Source organism: Zootoca vivipara, chromosome 2, assembly GCF_963506605.1.
Source record: "Zootoca vivipara chromosome 2, rZooViv1.1, whole genome shotgun sequence".
Taxonomy (NCBI): domain Eukaryota; kingdom Metazoa; phylum Chordata; class Lepidosauria; order Squamata; family Lacertidae; genus Zootoca; species Zootoca vivipara.
Window position 1 is genome coordinate 64,268,543 of NC_083277.1, and position 23,972 is coordinate 64,292,514.

The 23,972-nt window shown below is 40.6% G+C and overlaps 1 protein-coding gene across 2 annotated transcripts in view; it reads left to right on the forward strand.

The window, feature by feature from the left end:
- TBC1D9B (TBC1 domain family member 9B) overlaps positions 1-23,972 on the forward strand; it is a 32,112-nt gene that overhangs the window by 5,733 nt on the left and 2,407 nt on the right. The window contains exons 3-21 of one of the 2 annotated variants that reach the window (XM_035105637.2): positions 517-635; positions 1,786-2,014; positions 2,420-2,678; positions 3,720-3,927; positions 4,582-4,794; positions 8,161-8,322; positions 11,880-12,030; positions 12,502-12,716; positions 13,639-13,756; positions 14,762-15,047; positions 16,299-16,428; positions 17,201-17,299; positions 18,238-18,306; positions 19,185-19,422; positions 20,042-20,107; positions 21,074-21,145; positions 21,492-21,542; positions 22,994-23,047; positions 23,420-23,526. In XM_035105637.2, the coding sequence (XP_034961528.1) occupies positions 517-635; positions 1,786-2,014; positions 2,420-2,678; positions 3,720-3,927; positions 4,582-4,794; positions 8,161-8,322; positions 11,880-12,030; positions 12,502-12,716; positions 13,639-13,756; positions 14,762-15,047; positions 16,299-16,428; positions 17,201-17,299; positions 18,238-18,306; positions 19,185-19,422; positions 20,042-20,107; positions 21,074-21,145; positions 21,492-21,542; positions 22,994-23,047; positions 23,420-23,526 (2,846 nt within the window). The remainder of the gene's footprint in view (positions 1-516; positions 636-1,785; positions 2,015-2,419; positions 2,679-3,719; positions 3,928-4,581; positions 4,795-8,160; positions 8,323-11,879; positions 12,031-12,501; positions 12,717-13,638; positions 13,757-14,761; positions 15,048-16,298; positions 16,429-17,200; positions 17,300-18,237; positions 18,307-19,184; positions 19,423-20,041; positions 20,108-21,073; positions 21,146-21,491; positions 21,543-22,993; positions 23,048-23,419; positions 23,527-23,972) is intronic. The other variant, XM_035105638.2, reaches the window with a different exon arrangement.

The following is a 23,972-nucleotide window of genomic DNA, read 5'->3' on the forward strand; positions in this document are numbered from 1 at the left end:
TCTGTAACTACAATATCCTCAAAAGGATTTTTGAGCAGTTCAAGTGTTCTTCAGAGGCACATTCTGAAAAGTTTAGAAAAATCTGGGTGTACATGCAGACCATGGTTGCACATCTGGATTATGGCCAGTAAAATACTCAAAGATTTCATCCAATATTCTGTAATTGTATCAGATGGAGTAGAAAAAAACCTGATTGTTCAAGATCTCTTCAAAACCAATTGGCTGATAGCAAATTTCTGTGAAGTAGAGCGTGGGCTGGCAGGGAGCTAGTAGAGGTGCATTAAGTAAATACTGGCTATCTAATTTAACCAGTAGTGGAAAGTCTTAAATATAAAAGATAAATATATAAAAGATATAAAAGATAAATATATAAAATATAAAAGCTGGTAGAAGGCATTCCATGCTACTGGAGCCACTTCTGCCCTCAGTGATAGTAGTGGATCCAGGAGAAGCCCCAAACTATTGACCTGCTCCTTATAGTAGCTGTTATCTGATTGTTTCTGAATTTCTCCTTAGGTTCATCGCGTAAGGAAATAACAAAACACTGGGAATGGCTAGAAAATAACTTGCTTCAGACACTTTCTATCTTTGACAATGAAGAAGATATCACTACCTTTGTCAAGGGCAAGATACATGTAAGTGGCACCTATTCGTCATGGAACTGCTCCAGGTTTTAGCCACAGAATGGCAATAAGAGCTGCAGGCTGTGAATTGCTACATAAAGCTGGGTGTAGGACAAATATTTGCCATATGCTATGAGGAAGGGATGAAAGAACGGTAGAGCCACCTATCTAGAGTGTTTTCGTTTCACCTGGAACAATAAAATAGGCTGGCTAGTTTAACATTCTGTTGTTGTTGTTTAGTCGTTTAGTCGTGTCCGACTCTTCGTGACCCCATGTTTAACATTCTACCATATAGTTAAAGATCAACACTGTGGTTGTGCTTGAGCCACGGTCCAGTTTGAACAGACTTCCATATATTTTCATCTATCCTTGCAAGGATATATACACTGTTGCTTCCTTTCCATCTGGAAGTATTTTTTCTGCCTTCCATTGCTGTTGTACTTCTTCACTGCCTGCATGATTTTCTTTACAGTAGGTTTGGCACTTGAGGCTTAGACTAGTGCTCTCATTAGACACGGTGAGCCCTTCCTCTGAGTGAGACATTGTGGCCCCAGAGGGTGCTACTTTAAAAGTGTTAAACTTTACTGCACTGAAATTCTTAAGAAGCTTTTGCACAATGACGGCACAGGCACTCGCTAGGTCACACATGGGGAGCCTTTGGCAGCAATGGGGCTTGACGTGCTGGTGGAAGAGGCAGTGTCTCAAAGAGCACCATGCTTTCAGCCGGCCCAGCCCCGATTTAAAACTTTGCATGCAGTCGGCGTAAAACAAATAAACATAAACAACTTTTAAAGGAAGTTCACACAATGTTGGGTGCCTTGTCACAAATGTTACTGGCAGTATTCAGTATGCACATGTGCATTGGCACAACCACTCAACAAGCACAGTAGTAGTGGATGAGATCACATATTTCAGAGTACAGTGCAGATATACCAGTACTGTATATATTTTTTCAGTCTTTCGATCAGGCGTGAGGAACCCCTGGCCCTCCAGATGCTGCCCAACGACAGACATTGGAGTGATTGGAAATTGTAGTATATCCACCCAGAAGCATAACCTCAAGTGGTACACTTGTCGCTGTGCTTAGCAAATAAATAATGCAACAAAGAATTGTAGAGGCCATTATATTTTCATCTGCTACTTTTGCTACTCCTTTCTGCAGGGCATTATTGCTGAAGAAAATAAGAATCAGCAGCCTCAGGGGGAAGAAGATCCTGGTAAATTTAAAGAAGCTGAACTGAAGATGCGTAAACAGTTCGGAATGCCTGAAGTAGAGAAACTAGTGAATTACTATTCCTGCAGCTATTGGAAAGGGCGTGTCCCCAGGCAAGGCTGGCTGTATCTGACTGTTAATCACCTTTGTTTCTATTCTTTCCTTTTGGGCAAAGAAGGTAAGTGGTCAGCTGCTTAATGTTGTTGTTGTTGTTTGTTCAACACTTCTCTCTGATTGTACATCCATATTGTCTTAATAGTGAGGCCCAGTGGGGGCAGTGGAAGAAATTGGCACTCCAGAAGGGAGGGGAGGTTGTACTCTTGTTTTTTTAGTGATATTTAAGCAATCAGCAGTTCTACATCCATGCTGCAGCCCCCAAATATTATTTGAACAACATTTGTAAAATATTTTGCAGGGCTCTTTTCCCAATCTGTTTTCTTTCTGCCTAAGTACTTCACTGAGTCAAGCTATAATTAAAAAAAGAAAAACAGATAGGCTTCAAATCTGTTGTGTTCTAATTTGTTTTAAATGTCTGTTAGAAATCTGATAATAATTGTTGCTTTGCATTTGCATGTTTCCCTAGTGACCTTAATAGTCCAGTGGGTAGATGTAACCCAGCTGGAGAAGAATGCCACCCTTCTATTCCCTGAATGCATCAAAGTGAGTACCAGGGACAGTGAGCTCTACTTCTCTATGTTCCTCAACATCAACGAGACCTTCAAGTTAATGGAACAGCTGGCTAACATTGCCATGCGGCAACTATTTGATAATAAAGGGTATGTGGAGGACATGTTGCTTCCTAAGCCCAGCAAGCCACTCAAAAATATTTCAGCACTCAAAAGGTATGTCTGTCTGTCTTTCTGTCCATCTCCCTCCCTCTCCTGCTACACTCTCACACACCTTGGCACAAGGAATCATTTTAAGAATAGTTAAATATGTTCATGGACTGGATTGTATCATGGTGTCTAGAAACCACAGAAACATAAACCATGTGAATTAAGTTCTCCAGAAATCAGGGTTTAGGTTTTATATTGGACAGCTCTCAGCCCCTTCCCATGGATCCTATTTACATTTCTTGAACCTACTAAGTGATTAAGGAACCTTTGACATGGATGTTGTACTGGACATGGAAAATGGACTGTAGAAAAATTAATATTTGTGAAGTTGTTATCTTGGTGTCATTCCAATGGAAGGATATTAGTTTTCTGATTATATACTATGGGCTTGCACTAATTCATCATAGGGCTGTGTTCCTCCTCATATCAAACACACTAGTATGTTGTAGTTTCATAAGATCTCGGTAGATGAGACCATTATAGGGAATGGGTGTTTTTGTGCATCTCCCCATCCATTCCTCTGTTCAGGTAGTGCTGGGAGGGCTGGATGGGAGGCATGAGTAAACCTCCCATTCTCTATAGCAGTTTGGGGTGCTGAGTGTCTATGCTCACAGAAGTAGGGGAGAAAAGGATTCCATTATACCCTATGGGGATCCCTTGTGGGTACTGAACCTTTGTTGGACTAGATACACCATCTTTGACACTGAAGTTGACAAAATGTATTTTCCTTTGATTTGAGCATTATTTTTGTCATCACCTGCATCTTTTCACAATTTATGTATTAATTTATATATAGAAATAGTTGTATGCCACCATCTCATAAGCTGGAAAAGGTTGAGCAAAGGGCAATCAAATGATCATGGGGATGAAAAGTATATATCATCACTAGGGATTTTTGCCTCTCAATACTCAGGCCTAACTTTGTGTTTGATGGAAATAGAATCTTGAGTAAGCTGCATTGAAAAGGGGCATTTCCTGTAATGATTGGATAGTGGAATGTATTGTTTCCCCACTTAGTATCTGGTGTGTATTATCATTTTTCTTCAGAGATTTGGATGCTCGAGCCAAAAATGAATGGTACCGTGCTTCATTTCGACTTCCTAAGGATGAACGTCTTGATGGGCATACAGATTGTACTTTGTGGACCCCATTCAATAAAATTCACATTCCTGGACAGATGTTTGTTTCCAACAACTATATTTGTTTTGCTAGCAAGGCAGAGGAGGCTTGCCATCTCATAATACCACTCAGGGAGGTGAGACACTATTTCTTAAGGATGAATTGTCTTAGTATCTCATTGTTACTCAGTTACATGCTTATTCATTTTTTTTCAGGAAAATTTTGAAGGTTTGTTTTTGAGGGTTAGTAGATTGGTCTGTTGGTTAAATGATTTTCCAGGCTGATGGCGACAAGATCCAGTTATATTTTGCAGTTGTGGCTATATTTTGAGATGGGGGCTGATAGGAATTCTATGGCCACTGTTTGAAGAAGCAGTTTTATATACACAACAGAGAGTCAAACACATCCAAGGGCTCCCTCTCCACTTTTGTCAGAGCAGCTTCCAGAGTGAAAGAACCAAGCCATTATTTGGTTTAGCGTGAGAATGGTCTGAAATAAAGCAAGTGTTTCAGAAATGTGGAACAAGTAGAATAGCCTTTCTTTATCACACTTCTTGCAGCATTTCAGTTTTCTATGTTTCACATGCACTGTGGCATCTACCTGTACAGGAAAAAAAACTCAGTGTCTTCAGGAATATCTTGGCAGCATTCACCTCCATATGTATCAATTATGGAGTTGCTAGTAAGATAACTAACAAAGTTGTTAATAATCTATTAAAAGTGAAATTTACTAGAGATGTTAATATAGAGGAGCCTGATATACCCAAATGATCCCAATGTATATTCTCCAGGTCACAATTGTTGAAAAAGCTGACAGTTCCAGTGTATTGCCTAGCCCACTCTCCATCAGTACCAAAAGCAAAATGACCTTCCTTTTTGCTAACCTGAAAGACCGTGATTTCCTGGTGCAGAGAATCTCTGACTTCCTGCAGAAAACTCCGTCCAAGCAATCGTGTAACAATGGAGGAGGACGGAAAAAGAGCTGTGGTGACAATGCACACGAGGTATGAGAATGGAGCATTTGCCATGGTCATGGCAAATTTCAAATATGTTATGACATGTGGTCTCTTCAGCTAGCCCCTTTTTCTAAAGCTAGATGCTTGTACCCTGGTGCTTCATTTGCTTACAGTGGCCATGTTCAGGTGCAGCACTAAACTATAGCAAATTAGTTTTTGCATACAACTTGAGCTCGTCCACTAAGCTCCTACCTTTATCGACAGGGAAGCAAACCACAAAGTAGATGGTTTAGTGTTACTTCTGATCCAGTACTTGCAGTTTGTTTGGGGAAAACAAACAAACAATGAGCACTGATTTGGACATAAGGCTAAGCCATCTGCTTCATTTCCATTTGGTGGAAAGGGAAAATGACGTAGAGTTACAGCCAGTGACACACAATGGAAGGGACACTGGGTGTTGTGATTTGCGACATTATCTACTTATTCAGTCAGATATGACCTATATTCTCAACATTGAGATGAAATAGAGTTTTGGTTTTTTCCTGTGAGGAGTTCTTGTTAGAGAGAAAAGATTTTCATAATAATAATAATAATAATACATTTTTATTTGTTCCCCGGCCGGAGCTGGGCTCAGGGTGGCTAACAACATAAAAATGTTATGATACACCTTTCAATAATGATACACCTTATAAGGTTACTACCGTATTATTAGTCGAAGAGAAAATGAATGAGGCAGCACTGACTGCCTCAAATGTGAGAATGAGGGAGAAAGTGGTTGGGAACTCTTGACTAAGGGAAGCTGAGATCATAGCTTAGTGATAGAGCAGGTGTTTGCATGCTGAAGGTTTTCCCAAGGCGCCCTGCCTCACTGTTAGTTTAAGTATACCCCTTAATGTCTTGACATATACAGTTTCACTCTTCATGTGACTGTGCCATGTAAGGGCATGTGCAAGTCCAACAGAGGGAGTCAGAATAGCATACCTAGCTGTCCTTCTTTCCTCTGTAGAGAGGTAGACTTATATCAAAATCCTTACCTATCATAGGCAATGAAGATAAGCAGATGCCCAACTACACCTGACCCCTTTTTGCACACAACTAACAGAGATGCCTCTGTTTGGCCATCAGGTAGTTCTGGGGAAAATGGGAGCAGCTTCCCCCAAAGCACTATGCCTACCAAAAATCATCAAGAGACGCTAGCATTATTAAAGTAAAACATGCGCTAGAGGGACAGATAGACTGAGGTGACTTCTTGTGTTTGGCCTTAATGATTTTCTTACATGAGATAATATCCCTGTAGGGGAGGAAAAATTACACCATAGCTTGTGTGACATGTGTGTTGATTTGGCTGTGAATGCACAAATTAGGTGGAAGTGTCTGGTGGTGTAGGTGTATATAATTATTGGTCTTCTGTTCCATTTTGTTTAATGGTTCCACCCGTCCTTATATACAGTGGTGCCTCACTAGACGAAATTAATTCGTTCCACGGGTCTTTTCTTATAGCGAAAAATTCGTCTAGCGAATCCCATAGGAATGCACTGAATTTTTTTCGACTTATTTTGCCCATAGGAACGCATTAATTGAATTTCAATGCATTCCTATGGGAAACCGCGATTCGCTAGACGAATTTTTTTGTAAAACGCATTCGTCTAGCGAGGCAAGCTCCGCTCGGAAAATCATTTCGTTAAGCGGAAATTTTGTTAAGCAGGGCATTCGTTAAGCGAGGCACCACTGTACTTTGTTCATGAGATGGTATGCTTAATAGCTGCTTCTTATCTCAGTTCAGTGCTGTTTGCTCAGAGCTACACACTGAGTGAGCTACCAAAGTGTCCTGGATTCTATCCAGCATGCTATGCTTTTATCAGAGAAAAATGATGCATCGTACCATGCTAGTCTTATGGGAAAGCAGATTAGGCAGCACTGACTGCCTCAGATGCTGAGCAGAGGGGAAAGTGGCTGAGAACTCTGGCTAAATTCTCTAGGAGCAACGTCATAAATGATGGTTTTCCACCTGGGGTAATGGGCTCATAATTCACGGTCATTCCACTTCATAGTAGTGAACCAAATGACAGGGATGAGGACTCGGTTAATGAACAGTGTTGTGTGATGGCTTCGAAGTTGGGAGGCATAAAGAAAGATGAACTTCAGAAGCAAGTGGGTAGAGGAACATATATGAGGGGTGCAAATCTCTGCATACTGGGGAAAGCTGGCTGAACTTTTTTTTTAAAAAAAGCAAGCATCTAGGACAACAGGCTAGAGAAAATGTAAAACGAGCTAGTCACTGTTCCCACCGTCACGGTAGACTTACTCAGTGACATTTCATATTGGTTGAGACGGTGGAACAGCACTTTATATTCATAATGCTGATCAATAATTTGGGCATCTCATGGAGCGTTGATAAGCTTGTTGGTCAGTATCACCAGGCTTCACCTGACTGCTGTTGTAGTGGTAAGTTTATTGGTCATTACCACCCAGTGCTGCTTCACATACTGCCTTTTTGAGGCGTATGCATAATAATGTGCTGTATGCTGAGACATAAACATTTGCAAACACATCTATATATTTAAGAAAGTGGTTTGTCCATTTGTTCTCTTGGCATTTGGTCATCTCTTGAGAAGTCACCAAATTTGGCACCAGGGTTTCCAAAGTGAGGGTGCCATTCATCCATGTTTATATGCTGGCTGCCATTTTGAATCAACATGTGAACCAAAACGTGACATGAGTGTGACTTTGTTTTTTGGCATAGGTTTGGCTGCCTTTCAATATATCATCAACAAAGTTGGCACAAGGGTTCCAAAGGTGGGGCAGCAGACTTCAACACCATTTGAACACTGGGTGCCATTTTGTATCAAGATGGCAAACTGAAATGTCACTTTGGTGTGGCTTCGTCAATTTTTTGACATAGTTTCAACCGCCTGTTGAGATACGGTCACTAAGTTCAGCAATAGGGTTCTTGGGGTGGGGATCTATGTTGATGTTTGGGTGCCAGGTGCCGTTTTGAATTAAGATGGTGGACCAAAATGTGGCTTTTGATTTAACTTCACCTGATATTTGCTGTAACAGATTCAAATTCACAAATTGCACTATCCATTGTAAAATCACAGTATTTGGGGGGTTTCTAAAAAATTAGCCTGGCACTTTCCACTAATGTTTTAGACAGGGGCCATAGCTTCCTAATAGGTACACACTCATAATAAATTGTTGTTAGTGACCTTCCTGTACATCATAGATGGCCACCTCAGTGATGAATCAAAAGAAGATGAATTGAAATGCACTAATAGGCAGGATGATGCAGTGGTCTCTAATGTACCTATATTATAAAGCCTTGGAACTCCTTTTAGTTGCACTAAATGCCATTTAAATTGCAATTGAAGCCTGTTTGTTCCTTTGTAATTTTCAGTTTGTACATTTTTTAAGGAAATTTCAGAGCTGTCTCCCAGCAGCCCACTTGCAGCCAGCCCTGTCTCACCTCTCAACAATCAGCTGGCCAATTTTTGCACAGATGAAGTACCAACAGCATCCCAGGGACTGCTTAAACTGTTTGGGAACAACACTGGGGAGCTCGTTGGATCAAAAGGGGTAAGTCACCAACTCTTTTATTGGGGGAGGGGGGTGTCAATAGTTCTAAAACTAGTACAATAAAATCCTCTATAAAACCATAAGTATCGAGGGGTGGGGATCAGTGAGATTTAATTTGCAAGAAAGCATTCAAAAGGTGTTCATCTATGCATTAAAGACATGGGTAATATTTTAACAAAAGCTGTACATATTTTTCTCAACTTTGGATGGCTGACCTTTGGCAATAAATTTGAAAGAAGAAAGACCAGGCACAAAAAAGAGGGAAATCTTAAGCAAAACCCCATTTAGTGACCTTCAGGATTCACATGGATAGGTTTTTTAAAATACTTTTTAGCTTAAGACCAACATATTACTTTTACTTTTACCTTTCCCGCTCTCTTTCCTTCTCCCCCCCCTCCTCCCCCTGTCTTCCCTCCCCTTTTATTCTATCCTACCCCCCCTTGTCTTACCCCCTCCTCTCCTTCCCTTATCATTGCCTTACCTGGGATCTTCTCCCCCCCCCTCCTCCCCCTGTCTTCCCTCCCCTTTTATTCTATCCTATCCCCCCTTGTCTTGCCCCCTCCTTTCCTTCCCCTATCATTGCCTTACCTGGGATCTTTCCTCTCCTCTGTCTTCTTTCCGCTCCTGCTTTCTTCTTATTTGGCTTTTATATTTCGAGCCTCTTGGTTCAAGATTATAAAAAAAACTGTAAAGATCAAATCTCAACCATCGAGATTCGGAGGCCGACCTTATAACGGTATAATTCGAAAATACTGTTTATTTGTTATATGTATTTTGCTTTGTTTTTGTAACTGAATAATATGTGCTTTGTATGTATTTTCTTATGTATTTTACTTTATGTAATTTTATAAGTAAATAAAGGTTTTTCAAAAAAAAAAATTAAAAAAAAAATATTGCATTGGGCCTGGAAGACAATGGCAAAAGTTGGTTCCTAGTGCTTGTGTTCCATAAAATGTCTGTTGGAGCACTACACTGGGGAGATGATGCATTGCCTTGTGTTATAAAAGTAGATATGTGAGAAAGTAATTGGTTTGATCATATTATTTTGTCTTGTGAATGGTAATAGTCCATTCAGGCATGCCTGTACTAATCCAAAAATGCTACTCTCTGAACACAGTAATAATATACCATATAACTATGCTAGAGATTGAGCCCCAGCTTAATTTTGCTGAGTGTATATTAAAGCAGATAGTCCATGAGATGTGCTGCCTTGGTGCCTATTCTGTTTTTAAAACAAAACAAAACTGCCCGTTGAGATGGGAGCTATTTGATATCTTGTTTCATCTTGCACATTTCTTTTTTTTTTTTTTTTGTACATACTTTTTATTAATTTTACAAAATACAAAAAAGCAAAAAAAAAAGGTACATACTTAAACCCCTTTTCCACCTCCTTCCTACCCACCCACATGGATCCTCCCCTGCCACAGAAGTATCCCATGTATGTGAACAGTCAGAGATGGTCCATTTTATGCTTGGGTTTCTGTCCTCCCCCCCCTCCCCTGACCCCAAAGCCCCCCCCTGCCACCAGGGAGCTCCAGCAAACCAGGGCAGTACGCAGGAGGACATCCATCCAACCATCTATTGTCATACCAAAAAAAAGAGAGAAAAATAGAAATAGGAAAAAAGGGAAAAAAAAAAGAAAGAGCGAAAAAAAGAAAAAAGAAAAAACAATACAAAACAAAAAAATTTTCTTGCATTCATAATTGTAAAACCATATTTTGTGGGCTTCCCCTCCCCCCCCTTCCCCGGTTTTCATCCCTTTTTTATCATCTGCAACAGTTTCTTACTTTATAAAAATACACCTTTGCATCTTATACAACTTATAAATCAATTGTTAACATTTTCATCTAATATTCAAATCACTGAGAAATCAAACTCCCATTTTCTCTTCCCGTGCCTAATTTTTTGTTTTTTCTCCCTCTATAAGCCTCCATATTTTCACATTTTCCAAAATCCATTCACTTTTAAAACTATAACTATTCTCAATTTAACCTTACATCCCCGATTGCCGGCTTCCCCCCCCAATCCAGCAAATTCCAAAATCAGCAGACCAGTTATAAACCTGTTAATCCATCCTTAATCACAACATCACTTTCCCTTCACCCCACCCCCTGTTTACAGTCTTTTGTCATCCAGGCCACCATACAGGACCCCTGAATTTCTTCTCTTCTCTGCATATTTTTTCCTTCTTCCCTGTGGGCGTTCTGGAGTTCCAATGATACCAATCGTGCCCCCCTCAAAAGCAGGGCACTCCATCCAACTTTTTGTAGAGTAGAATCATCATTTTTTTCGTGGTGTGCTTCATTTTGTGTTGAATCATCACAATCCTCATCTTCTTCTTTTCCTTCCCCATCATTGTCATTCTCACATTCATCTTTTTCAGTGTCCAAAGCTTCATCTCCTAAAAAATCATATTCCGCCATCACCTCCTGGAATTTTTCCTGTAACTCTTGCCGTCGTGTCTCCTCTTGACATAACTCTATTCTTGTTTCCCACATTAAGGTCAAAACAGACCGCTGGAACTCAGGGGAACACTTTTTTGTTGACATATTTCAGTCCTGCCAAGGTCAAAACTTGTCACGTGGGGTGGAATATGATCACAGTTTATTTTTCGACTCCATTTTAACAAGCTGGCTGCATTCTTCAAGTCTTATTAACCATAAAGTTCGAACTCACATTTCACAAACACTTAAGCCAAAAAAGAGTTTCCACAAAGTCCAGAAATACAAAGTGAAGTAAAATTTGACTCATAAATCCTGACAACTCACTGGGTTGTCTGGGCTGCCGGCTCCCGAGTGGAAAGGTTTTTTTTTTCTTAGGCTGTACCTCTTATTGCAGGGCATCATAAACCGCAGTCTCTCTCCCCTTTTCACCCTGCATCAAAGGGGAGATTCTCTTTGATGCCTTTGAGGGATCCTTTGAATTGTAAATCTTCTGTTTATGGCCTCGGGTTTCTATTTACTGTCTCTTTTGTTGCCGTGGGGGGGGGGTGGCTTCCTCTTTTCTCCCCTCTCTCCCAGATCCAAATTGTTTTATAATAATCCAAATCATGAGGTTACTTACAGTCTTTTCCAATCATTTTATTTTCGGAAGAATCCAGCGCTCTCCGCCTTCGGCTTGAAGCTTCTCCCTGCTAGAATAACGTTGCCGCTCAAAATGGCCCCCGCGACTTCTACCCTCCTCGCTCCGGAGCTCTTATTAGAGCTAGCCGAAGAGTTGGGGAGTCCGGATTGGGTCTGTGCCGAGCAAATTGCCCTCGGGACGCCCTTCCCGAGGTTCTAAGGGGCGCAGCGTCGCTCTCGCTGCCCTCCCCACTCCTAGCAGAGACGGGCCGTCTCGGAGACGAGACGAAACCCCGCCGATCGACGCTGGCGCTGAATCCGGAAGCCCCATCTTGCACATTTCTATTACAATATCTTTGCCAGTTACTATAAGAGATCGATGTTAATAGATTATTTATAGAGCAAAGTGTGCTGTGTAAGAGTGGAAAGAAAAGCCCTGGGTTTGGTCATCTGAAGTTTCCAGTACTGAGATCCCAGTAATGTTTTCTTCTCTAGGCAAAGGAGACAATGAAAGAGGAGTCATGGAACATTCATTTTTTTGAGTATGGGAGAGGAATGTGTATGTATCGCACACCCAAGACCCGTGAACTGGTGCTAAAAGGGATTCCAGAGAATCTTCGTGGAGAGCTATGGCTCCTATTTTCAGGTGAGACATTATATGCTCAACAGGTTTCCCTTTTAATGGGAATAGAAGTTTTCCAGTTAATCTTTGTGGGCTACTTCCACTGTTATGATGTAGGTTTCCCGAAGCTGGAAGTGACATCAAGGATCATCTATAATTCCTTTCAATGGTCCAGGGATGAGGAACGCTTCACCCTCCTGATGTTGCTGGACTGCAGTTCCCATCATTGCTGATCAATGACAATGTTGGCTGAATGGAGTCTGACAGCACCTGCTGTTCCCCATCCCTGCATTTCCCCTAACCAGTGGTGGCCCATGTTGAGTTTTCTTCCCCTGAAAGATTAATGGAGAGATCATATGCATGGATTACAAGATAGCTGACATGAGTTCAAAAATGATATCTAAATACACATATAACAGAATTATGCATTTAATCCATGGTCTAGCACAGCCACAAGGAATTGAAACTGACTAGTTTTTTTGTGTGTCACTGCAGGAGCCTGGAACGAGATGGCTACTCACCCTGGGTATTATGCAGACTTGGTGGAACAGTCAGTGGGAAAGTATAGCCTTGCTACAGAGGAAATAGAACGAGACTTACATCGATCAATGCCAGAGCACCCTGCCTTCCAGAATGAGCTGGGGATTGCTGCACTTCGAAGAGTACTGACAGCATATGCTTTTCGGAATCCCACAATTGGCTACTGCCAGGTAAGAGAGTGGTGGTCAAGGATTAGCTTGCAGTTTGGCACTTTACATCCAAGTCCAACTGAATTTCATATTGGAGCTCTAGCTACCTATCGGTACTAATGCTGCCAGTAGTGTGGGAGACTCCCTAGTCCTAAATGGAGTAACTGTGTCCCTGAAGGACCAGGTGCGCATCCTGGGAATCATTTTGGACTCACAGCTGTCCTTGGAGGCGCAGGTCAATTCTGTGTCCAGGGCAGCTGTCTACCAGCTCCATCTGGTACGCAGGCTGAGACCCTACCTGCCCGCAGACTGTCCTGCCAGAGTGGTGCATGCTCTAGTTATCTCCCACTTGGACTACTGCAATGCGCTCTACGTGGGGCTACCTTTGAAGGTGACCCAGAAACTACAGCTAATCCAGACTGCGGCGGCTAGACTGGTAATTGGGAGTGGCCGCCGGGACCATATAACCTAAATAAGACATCTGAAGGCAGCCCTATATCGGGAAGTTTTTATTTTTAGATGCTTTATTATGTTTTATGTAGTCTGTAAGCCACCCAGCCAGATGGGTGGAGTACAAATAATATTGTGCATGGTCCTAAGCACCACTCTAGGTTGAGCACAACCAGGGCTGATCGCTCTGCCCAGTCTGATGGAATTCCCCTGTCTTCCATCTGTAGAATTTCCTGGAGCTTTTATGGAAGCATCCTCCCTTCCCTCTCCACCTGCTAAATGTCATTATTTCTAATAAAAGCACTAATACTAGTTACTTGAAGCCAAGGATGTGGTTCTGAGCTATAAAATCTTTTATTTGAGGTATCTCATTTATCATTTGTGTCTTATGCTCTGACAAACTAAAAAATAATAAATGATTGCTGCCCTAAACGAGCTTCTCACCTAGTGTGGATTATTATTATTCAACTTTTGCATGCCCACTTCCTCTCAGGCCATGAACATTGTGACATCGGTACTGCTTCTGTACTGTAATGAAGAAGAAGCTTTCTGGCTCCTTGTGGCCTTGTGTGAGAGGATGCTGCCAGATTATTATAACACCAGAGTGGTTGGTAAGTTTTCCAGTTAACCTTAAAAGCTAGAATTTGTTTTTACAGAGCAATCCTTTGGATAAGTAAGTTATTTTGTCCTTAGATCAGGAGGTGTGCGTTGGAAGCCTTGGCCTCATAAAACCAGGTTTTGAATATATTCTTAAAATTATAGTCTCACTGATTTTGTGTGAGCATACAGGAGGGTGGAGAGAAAGAGGAAGCCTGCTCCACTCTTGATGGCTGCTACTAAATATCCATACAGTTGGGAAAAAGCCAAACAAGTCATTTCAATCACCTGTCATAATACAAGATACCTAGAAAAAGACAAATCACTTGCCTGTCTAGTTTTTGATTAAAAATCTTAAAGGGCAGAAGTTCTGGTATCTTCCTAACCACTATGTTTGATGCCTAATTTCTTGTGTAGATTTTTTTTTAAAAAAAGAAGTTTAATCTGCTATTAAGACACTGCTGAGTCTCCCAACAGGTTGTGTTTTGCTCTAAAAGGCGTGGAAGGTTCAGTCATTTCAGTAAAGACACATATCATTCATTTTAAATTTAGTATTGTGCTTATCCTTTGAAGAAGCTAATAAGGGATATTTCACACATTAATACTTAACACTCAGTGATTGCTACCGTACATGCGGTAATGATGTCCCTTGAGTAAAAAAACCAGCCATTGTAACCTAAATATTGCAATCAGAAGGCTGTATCCAGTGTACTTCCACTTGCACAGTGAGACTTCCTCATTCTCTCCTTCCCATTTCAGGCCCCATGCACCCTACAGAACTGTACAGTTGGGCTTTCAGATTTCAGTTGGGCTTTCAGATTTCTGCTCACTCACAATATTCATTTGCAAGCCAAGTGGTGAGTGTGCAGGTGGCTTCACCCTGAGGCAAATCAGTTATTCTCTAAATGTTTGTTTTGCTCTAGGTTTACCTCGGCCCCTTGTCTGTAATGTTGAGTCTATGCTACACTTCCAGATCCATGTTACAGATCTCGATCTCTCTCTCTCTGTTCCCTGTTCAGGTGCCTTGGTAGACCAGGGCATCTTTGAGGAGCTCACACGGGACTGTCTTCCCCAGCTGTCTGAGAAGATGCAAGACCTGGGAGTCATTTCCAGCATATCGCTTTCTTGGTTCCTCACACTCTTTCTCAGCGTCATGCCTTTTGAAAGTGCTGTGGTCATTGTTGACTGTTTCTTCTATGAAGGCATCAAAGTCATCTTGCAGGTATCTCTGGCCATCTTGGATGCCAACATGGAGAAGCTGCTAAACTGCTGTGATGAAGGCGAGGCCATGACTGTCTTGGGCAGGTAGTCTCATTTTTCTGTTTCACAATGAAATGAATGGTAATGGATATGGTAATAGCTACCATTAATTCTTCCTTCTTATCCCTAGCTAGTGACTGAAGCTTCTTGCTTTTCACTTGGCAGGGATCAGTTATTACAAGGATAATAATTAAAGCCATTTGCTCAAAGCCAGCCACTATGTTTCAGTGAGTTGTGAGATATGTCCACCGTAGGTAGTGAAGCCCAGAAAGCTTTATTGTAACTGCAAGATCCGTTTAGCCAAAATAGATAATTTGTGGCTAAATTTATAAGTAATTTATGGCTCAATTAATAGACATGTAACTAGGAAATCTGGTTTCCATGAAAGAGGCTAGTGAAATCTCTTTCAGCCAGGAGCATGTGGGCTAACAGGGGTCAGAAATGAACAATCACAGTGCTAACTTTGATCATTGTAATGATCTGAAGTCTTTCAAGAAGGGTTTGCTTCAAATAGCAATTCAGTTCTGCTGGAACCAGCTGTTACCCAGCCTATCTTGTCTTAGAGTAGATTCCATTAGCAACCAGCCATCTTATGAGACAGGTGTGGGGAACATTTTGGCCCCTCAGAAGCTGCTAAAGTACAATTCCTATCAGCCTCAGCAAACATGACAAGCTTGACCAATGGCCAAGGAAGAAGGGAGTTGTAGTTCAGCAACATCTGGAGGGCCAAAGCTTCCCCACACATGTTAAAAGATAAACGGTGAGTCAGTGGGTTTACTTGTACAGGGGTCAGCTGCCTTCCTGCCCTTCCCCTCCTAGTTTGAATGAGTGACCAGCTACTCCCCAGCTAACAGGAGGAGAGGGTTGAAACAATGAAGACTGCTGCTGAGCAGAAGCCATTTGCAACTGCCAGAAGAAATAGGGGAGGTTGTGAGGACTTCCATTTGTCTGCTTTGATCATTCATATTTTATTCTAGTTTTTGCATGTTCCCTTGAGTTTTTCTGCTGAAAAAGGAAATCTGTAGATAGATATGATACATATGACACATACATAAACAAAATACATTTTCCTGTTAACGGCTAGAGATTCAACCTTTCACCAATATAGCATGTTCATTTGGTTTCTTGTAGCATATAAATGATTTGTATAGAGATTGAATCAGTAGTAATGAGAATTAATCATCAGTGGAATTATGCAGGCTAGGTAGAACTATATAAACTATTCAAAATGGTAACCCTAAACTTGGGTTATGCATTAATCCCAGGTTCTGTCTTTTACTTTTGGTTTTCCTGTAGGTACCTGGACAACGTAGTTAATCGACAGAATGTGTTCCCACGTATTCCCCACCTCCATGCCTTACTGACAAGTGGGGATGATCCACCAGTTGAAATTGATATCTTTGAACTTATAAAAACAGCCTATGAGGTCAAGTGCTGTCTTATTTTTTCATTCCTTTTTATTTAAATACCTTACCAGACTTGTATTCCTTGTTGAACTCCCCCCCCCCCTTTTCTGCCTTCATGCTGCTTTTAATCTTGGGTTGTTCAGGGTAATTATTTAAAAGATGGGATTACTATTATTTTTATCTTTGTGTTTGTTTTTATATTTTGGAAGCTACTTTGACTCCTTTGAGGGGGGAAAGTGGGGTATAAAATTTTGTATTAATCAGTCAAACTTCTTTGTGATACATGCACAATTTCTGGATATGGGCTTGATGGGCTTCTCTCCCTCTGCCCCACCTTTCATATAAACGTTCTTATCTGAGTCTAGTCTTCTGAAAATTTGCATGCATGGTTAATGCAATAGAAGGGAACCAAAACCTTAGTGTTTTACTTCTCCTGTTTAGACAGTGACTTGATGCTGCTTGCTAATGTATCTTCCCCTTCCTCTGCCATTAGTATTTCCATTCATGGCTTTCAAACATAGCTAGAGGGCTGTAATTGGTCATCATCCCTCCAGCTGTTTTGGGACTACAACTCCCATCATCCCTACCTAACAGGACCAGTGGTCAGGGATGATGGGAACTGTAGTCCCAAAACAGCTGGGGGGCCAAGTTTGGCCATGCCTGCTTTAGACAGAGATTTGCTTTCTCCCCAGTGAAGTCATTGCTTAGGGAATTATTTTCAAATGCTTCATCAAATACGTGGTATTCCCCTGTGGCTCTAAAGATGAATCTTGTTTACTTTTATTACTACAGAAATTTGGCCATTTGAAAGCAGATGACATTGAGCAGATGCGCTTTAAGCAGAGATTGAAAGTGATCCATTCTTTAGAGGACACAGCTAAGAGAAGTGTGGTATGTTGCATCCAGTTTTGTGTTATAGGTACTGGGTATATTGATGGTTTTCTAATTTTTACCTTTGTGGATAGGATGAGTTTTTTAAAATGTAAATCAGATAATCAACTGATTAGCAAACACTGAAGGACACTTTGCTTAAAGTTATTCTACAGAGAGTTGTTTTGTATCACATTTGAATTAATGAATTGTGAGTGATGATCTTGGGGGTGCACCTGCTGCATCTGAGAAATTGCCATATATTTGTCTGAAGACATGAGAGGTTGGCCTGAAAAAGTTGTGAGAAAAAATTGGCAGGCTTTTAAAAAAAACCTTCTCCTCTTTTCCTCCACTGAGGGTGTGGCAACAGGAGATACTGACCTTTCTCATCCTCAGAACTTCTGTGCCATAGAATCTCAAGGGAAGAATAGCTTTCACGTTCTTGCTTCTGTCCCCCCCCCTCCGTTGTTTGTGCCATTGTGGTGTTCATTCCCTCCAGATAGGATCAGATGTCTCCAAGCAAATGTCTCTAATGCCCTTGTAGATGTTTGACTGTGAGCAGATCAAATAGATAAAAGCTGAAAGGATGAAGGAGTTGACACATTTCCTGTTCCCACTTCCAATTACAGTGCACTGAGAGCAGGAAATGCATTTAATGTTTTTGACCACTTTTTTGCTGTGTTTACCCACTGAGTTCAAGGGAATAGAGCTACTTTTCACTAGCTGTTGTTGAGGTTTTTGCATCTTCCTGTCTCAGATCAATAGCTCCCAAATGCAGACTTTAGTATTCTGCTCAAAATCATTACATGTTCCTTCCTTTCTCCGGTCAGGTCCCCAGACTTTGAAAGTCATTTTGTCATGCTTTGTACGAAGTAACCTTCCTGGTGTGTTTTAATTTAACTTTTCCAAGTTCACAGCGGAAATAATGAAAATATATCTGTTTCTTTGTGTGTCTGTAGGTCCGAGCTATATCTGGTGACATTGGTTTTTCTATGCAAGAATTAGAAGACCTCTATGTAGTATTTAAGGTAGGAACCCTGCACAAAAGCTTATTTAACAATATATAGCATAATCATAAGCATGTTTGCTCAGAAGTAAATTTCACTGGGACTTGCTCCATAGTAATCCTTAGTGTATTTTCTTTGCCAATGTACAGTGTAATCTTGGCATGTTTTCTCACATATAACACCCACTGATTTCAGTGGGATTTAATTCCCTACTGAGTATCCTTGCGACTGCAGCATGAGAGCAGAACCAAAATTATTAGTTACAGTATTATCTGTTAACTTGTACTCTGGTCTTCTAAGCTTAATGAATACATTCAGTTTCTTTGGCTGAAACTTCCGTAGCCTCTGCCACTGCAGTTAAGAAGTAAGAATCTAATTTCACTTATCTGCTTGTTGAACAGATTTAAGTGGAATTCTTCCAACTGATGCAAGCATCCATTGAAAGTTTAAATGGCTATAGAACTGCAGAAGGAAATGCCATTTATTTCCATACATTTCATTCACATTAACATTTCTACCTGAATCTGCATCTCAAGTTGGTGGTGTTGCTTACTGCAGGGGCAGTCAATGTGGCAGCCTCCAAATGTGTTTGGACTCCCACCAGCCCCAGCCACGATGGTCAATCCTCAGGGATGATAGGAGCTGTAGCTCAGCCACATCTGCTGAGAACCACTACCTCCATCTTACTGTTATGATTAACCTTAAATGTAGTATCTTTTCTGCCTGTTGCAGTTGATTAAAAGTTATTTCCAAGCCTGAAAAATGTAAAATGGTGTCGGTGTTCAGCTCACAGGTTTCCCCACCATCACCTATGGGTTTGGGTTGGCTTCAAGACTGAATTTTTGAAAATGTAATTATTGTCTGACCACAGTAATTATTGTACCACCTTCCCTTCACAGGCAAAACACCTAATGAGCTGTTATTGGGGAAATCACACTGTATCTGCCCAGCGAGACCAGAGCCTGCCCTACTTAGAGCAGTACCGCATTAACATGGAGCAGTTCAAGGAGTTGTTTGCATCTCTTACTCCTTGGTCTTGTGGCCTCCACACACCAGTGCTAGCAGAAAGAATGTTCCGAATGTTGGATGAGAACAAAGATGCACTAATTAACTTCAAGGAGTTTGCAACAGGGATGAGTGAGTGGCTTGTATAAAAGATTCAATGTACTGCTGAAGCATAAATTCTTGCCCCCTCCCCTCTTCTACTATCTGCTGGTGAATTGTGAGATAATAATACAATTGCATATTTGAATGATTTCCTCATAATATGTTTGTGGTTGAAATGTTTTTTCATTATTAGGCCAATTCATTCCCCTACCCTGTAATGTAGGGTGAGAAATATAAATGGTAGTTCTCCTAGTGCCATATTCTACTCCAAATTAGCAGATAAAGCTTCTAATGGCTTGTGTAGGATCTATAGATAGATGTTTGAACCAGTGTGGTTTGGTTGTGAAGCCTGGCTTGAATCTTACATTTGCCATGTATTCACTGTTTGACCTTGGCGAAGTCAATAGCTATGAGCTTCAGCTCTCCATCTCTAAATTAGAATAGTGTGACCTGCCTCACAAGGCTGTTGGGAGGCGAAATGTAAACAAGCTCTGTGATGGCATACAAAAATTTCAGTGTGGATATGGGAAAGCTTCACTTGCTAAATGTCTGCATATCAAACATATATCAAGCATAATAACCTTTTCAGAATTTATTGAAGTGCCTCCTAATGCTAAATTTCTTTTCCCTTCCTCCCTGTTCCTAATAGGTGGAATGTATCATGGTGATCTGACTGAGAAGCTAAAACTTCTTTACAAACTACACCTACCTCCAGGTGAACCACTTATTTCTTTCAAATGTACATTGCTGGTACTTGAATGCTGCAACCTGTTAAAGTTGGTAATAGAGTCTTTCAAATACATTATGTCTATGTTCAGTATTCTGTGTTCACTGAGGTTTCATTTTCCTAAGGTGTCAGTCTATACCAGTTGGAAATGTAATTCTGGTTTAGCATGACCAGCTACTTCATCTACATGGAGAAATGATTTTAAAATAACTTACGAGAGCTAAAGGTTTTAATTCACTTCACTGGTGTGGTTTAATCAATGAAATTAATATCTAGCCCAAGAGTTTGGGGGTCATGCAGAGTACACCTCTGTATGAGTTCCCTTCTTCCTGTGCCAGTTCAGTGGCTTATCTGAGTAGCATTTTAAGTTTGGGGCAGTGCTTTGGGAGATTCTCACTGTAATTCTTCATTGCAGCCCTTCCTGTATATGTCATCTCTTCTCCTGTCTTTAAGAAACTTGGGTTGGGCTTACTGAAACGAGTTGAGCAGAAAAGGTGACCTGAATATTATTTAGAAATTGCTATCATGTTAATCTGCCTATTGAAGAACTTGAATACTTGTGTCCTTATATAGCACAGGTCAGATTTGAATTTAACGATAAACAATGGTCTGTCATTGCATACATGAGCTTCTCAAACGTTAAATCACATTTTGCTGTTAAGTCCAAACCTTAGACTGTGATTAATCTTAAGGAAAAAGTTTTTGTCATAAAACATGGCTTGTTCATACAACCACAGTTTTATGTTCAGACATACAGCTTACCTGTAGTTTGTGAAAAATGAATGTAAAAACTTTGAGTCTCCTCATTGTGGCCATGCTGGAGTGGAGTGGGGAAGCACACAAGCCCAAGGCTAGCTTAGGCTTTTTATTGTTTGTAAGCTACCTTAAATTCTTCAAATAAAGCAGGGAATAAATAAAAAGGCCATGGCTTTATACTTTTCTTTCTTTGTACAGCTCTGAGCCCAGAGGAAGCAGAGTCTGCTCTGGAGGCCACACGTTACTTCACAGAAGATAATGCTACAGAAGGTAACAGGGGTTGGTCTCATCTGATTGTAGGAATGAATACTCAATGGTGGCTTTCTTAGCTATTCCTCTAAGCAGGATTGTGTCAAATAAATGCTTTAGCCTCTGTTGTAGACTGTGGAGAGATGTTCTCCTTTTATATGAAGCATTGACTGGCGGCTACTGAGGAAGACTAAAACCACTTATCAGATGGTTTTTTCTGCCCAAGGCTCTTTCCATTTTTGTTTTCCCCACTTGTTTCTGTTGCTCTGTATTTTAACTCTCTTTTGTTCTGTCTTGAATTTATTCCCTGACCTCAACCCCCCCTTCCTCTTCTCTCTCTCTCTCTCTCTTCTCTTTGCTTCTCTAGTATCTCCCTTTGTCTCAGAACTGGATCTCTTCCTGCATTGTGATTCTCAAGGTTAGTCCGCCTGCCCTTGCAAAGGTGGGCCACTCTTGATGTACTAAAATTTACCTGCCTACTACGTGAGTGAAAGCTCATTTAAAATGGAATTGCGTTAGTGCTGCTCTTCACTGCATGGCAGCAGAGTGGATGCTCTGTGGGTGAGTGGTTCGTGTGTCCAAGAAATCAACCAGTTGCTGTGCTGCACGGTGTTAGACTCCATATGAAGGAGCAGTCTGGTACACAGTCTGGGAGGTCCTTCTGAGTCAAGCTTTGTCAGTGGTTGTTTAGCCATTGTTAACTTCAAGATTGGATTACTGCAGTGCATTCTGTGTGGGGCTCCCCTTCCAGCTGGTCTAGAAGCTGCAGTTAGTGCAGAATACTGCAGAATACAGGTGAAACTCGGAAAATTAGAATATCGTTGAAAAGTGCATTTATTTCAGTAATGCAACTTACTGTTTATTTTTATTTTTACAAATGCTTTCTTTTGGAAATTCCACAATAATAAAACAAAAAGTTACAAAAATAAACATCGCTATTACATTTCATTAATTACATTCCATTTATAATTTACCCACCTAATGACAAATAATTACAATTACAACAAATAAAGGCTTGTCATATCTTGCTTTACATGTCATGCATCTATCTCATATATTGGTTTCACCTTTTAAATTGCGTTACTGAAATAAATACACTTTTCGACGATATTCTAATTTTCCGAGTTTTACCTGTAATTGCTGACAGAGTGAGATCATCTGCTCAAAGATCAGCACTGACCATCAATTTGCTACCAGACCAAAATCAAGGTCTTAATTTTATTGGTATACAAAGGCCTTAAAAGCTTTGGCAACCCTTTATTTGGAGATCTTCTTGTCCTTTCCTTACGTGTTTGACCACTTGGCTGTGGTCAACTCACCCCGTTAACATTAGGCAGGCACCCACATATTGTTTCCAATGCCTTAAAAAAATAGTTTAGGAAGCCTATTCAGACATGTGATTTAGTTATGCATACTTGTTTTTAAATTTTGCTGCTTTTATTTGTATATTGATGGTTGTTTTATGTATACTGCTTAAGGATTTATTTGATTAATAGTTTAAAATTTCAAATAGATAGATAGATAGATAGATAGATAGATAGATAGATAGATAGATAGATAGATAGATATCATAGATTAAGCTAGCTAGCTGACACCATAACAAGCGTGCTTTATTTTCTTAATCTATTATCAGTTCCTCTAACTCCATATATTGTTTATCTATAACACTGAACAAAGCTGAGAGGCAAGCTTCCTGACCAGTATACCAAATTCAACCAATCCAAGTCCTTTTTATGTACCCTTGTATATGAAGAGTCATTCCTCTTCAGAAAATGCTTATACCAATACAGTCATACCTCAGGTACATGTTTCATGTACTTCTCTTAAAGTACCGGTAGTTACCTACTACTTTATTGTCTGTTTTATTAGAAGCAGCTATGCGGGAAGAGAAAGCACCAAGAGATGGGAACCCCAAAGACCAAGGTAATTAATTATTATTTGTAATGGCCGACGTATCCCAACATTTCCTTACTGTGACTCAGAAATTATCTCTCCCCAGAACCTTAACCTGGTTCGTTTCCTAGTTTTAACATTTCCCTTTAACATAGAATAAAATGTCTTGATTAGAGCAACAAGTCTTAATAGTCCTTTCAACAGTTTTGTTATGTTTGGTGTGTGTTCCAAGCCTCAGCAGAATTTTTACTTATTGCTGCCATTTTGAAGCAGCATGTTATGGCAGAAAGTTTATAAAATAAATAAAATAAATCTCAAAATCTATGTCAAGGTCACCAATGTCAATAAAATGCATCATCATACAGTTTTCCGTTGGTTATGCTGATATGGTTTTCCTTTCAGAGGAAAAGGGCACCAGTCCCCAAGATTACAGATATCACCTGCGAATTTGGGCCAAGGAAAAAGATTCCAAAAAAGAAACTATCAAAGATCTTCCTAAAATGAGTCAGGTAGGAATTTATTTTAAGATCTGTTAGACTTTTAAAGATGAATTTCTGAAATACTTAGTATTTGCCTAGAATTAAGGTACTGAATGAGCCAGAAGGGTTGGTGGTTTTATCATTGTACCATATTTTACCAGTCAATAAAGGAGAGCTGTTCTAAGACTAGCATGTGTGACATCCTCATGAAGGGTTCTGTTCTCTGATTTACCCAAGCCAGGGATATGTGGCTGATTGCTGAAGGAGGATAAAATGCAAAGAAGCAGCGAGAGAAGAAAACCAGGTCTGCTTTGGCCAAGAAAGGGAGCTCCTGGTCCCCCATCCTCATCCTCTTTTGCTGAGAGAAATGCCTCTGGGTGGTGCAGCTCAGGGACATTTAGGGAAAGAAGGAGAGTGAGGTGGCTGGAGGCCTGCATTTCATTTTCTAGCTACCTCAGCATCACCCAAGGAGGAAT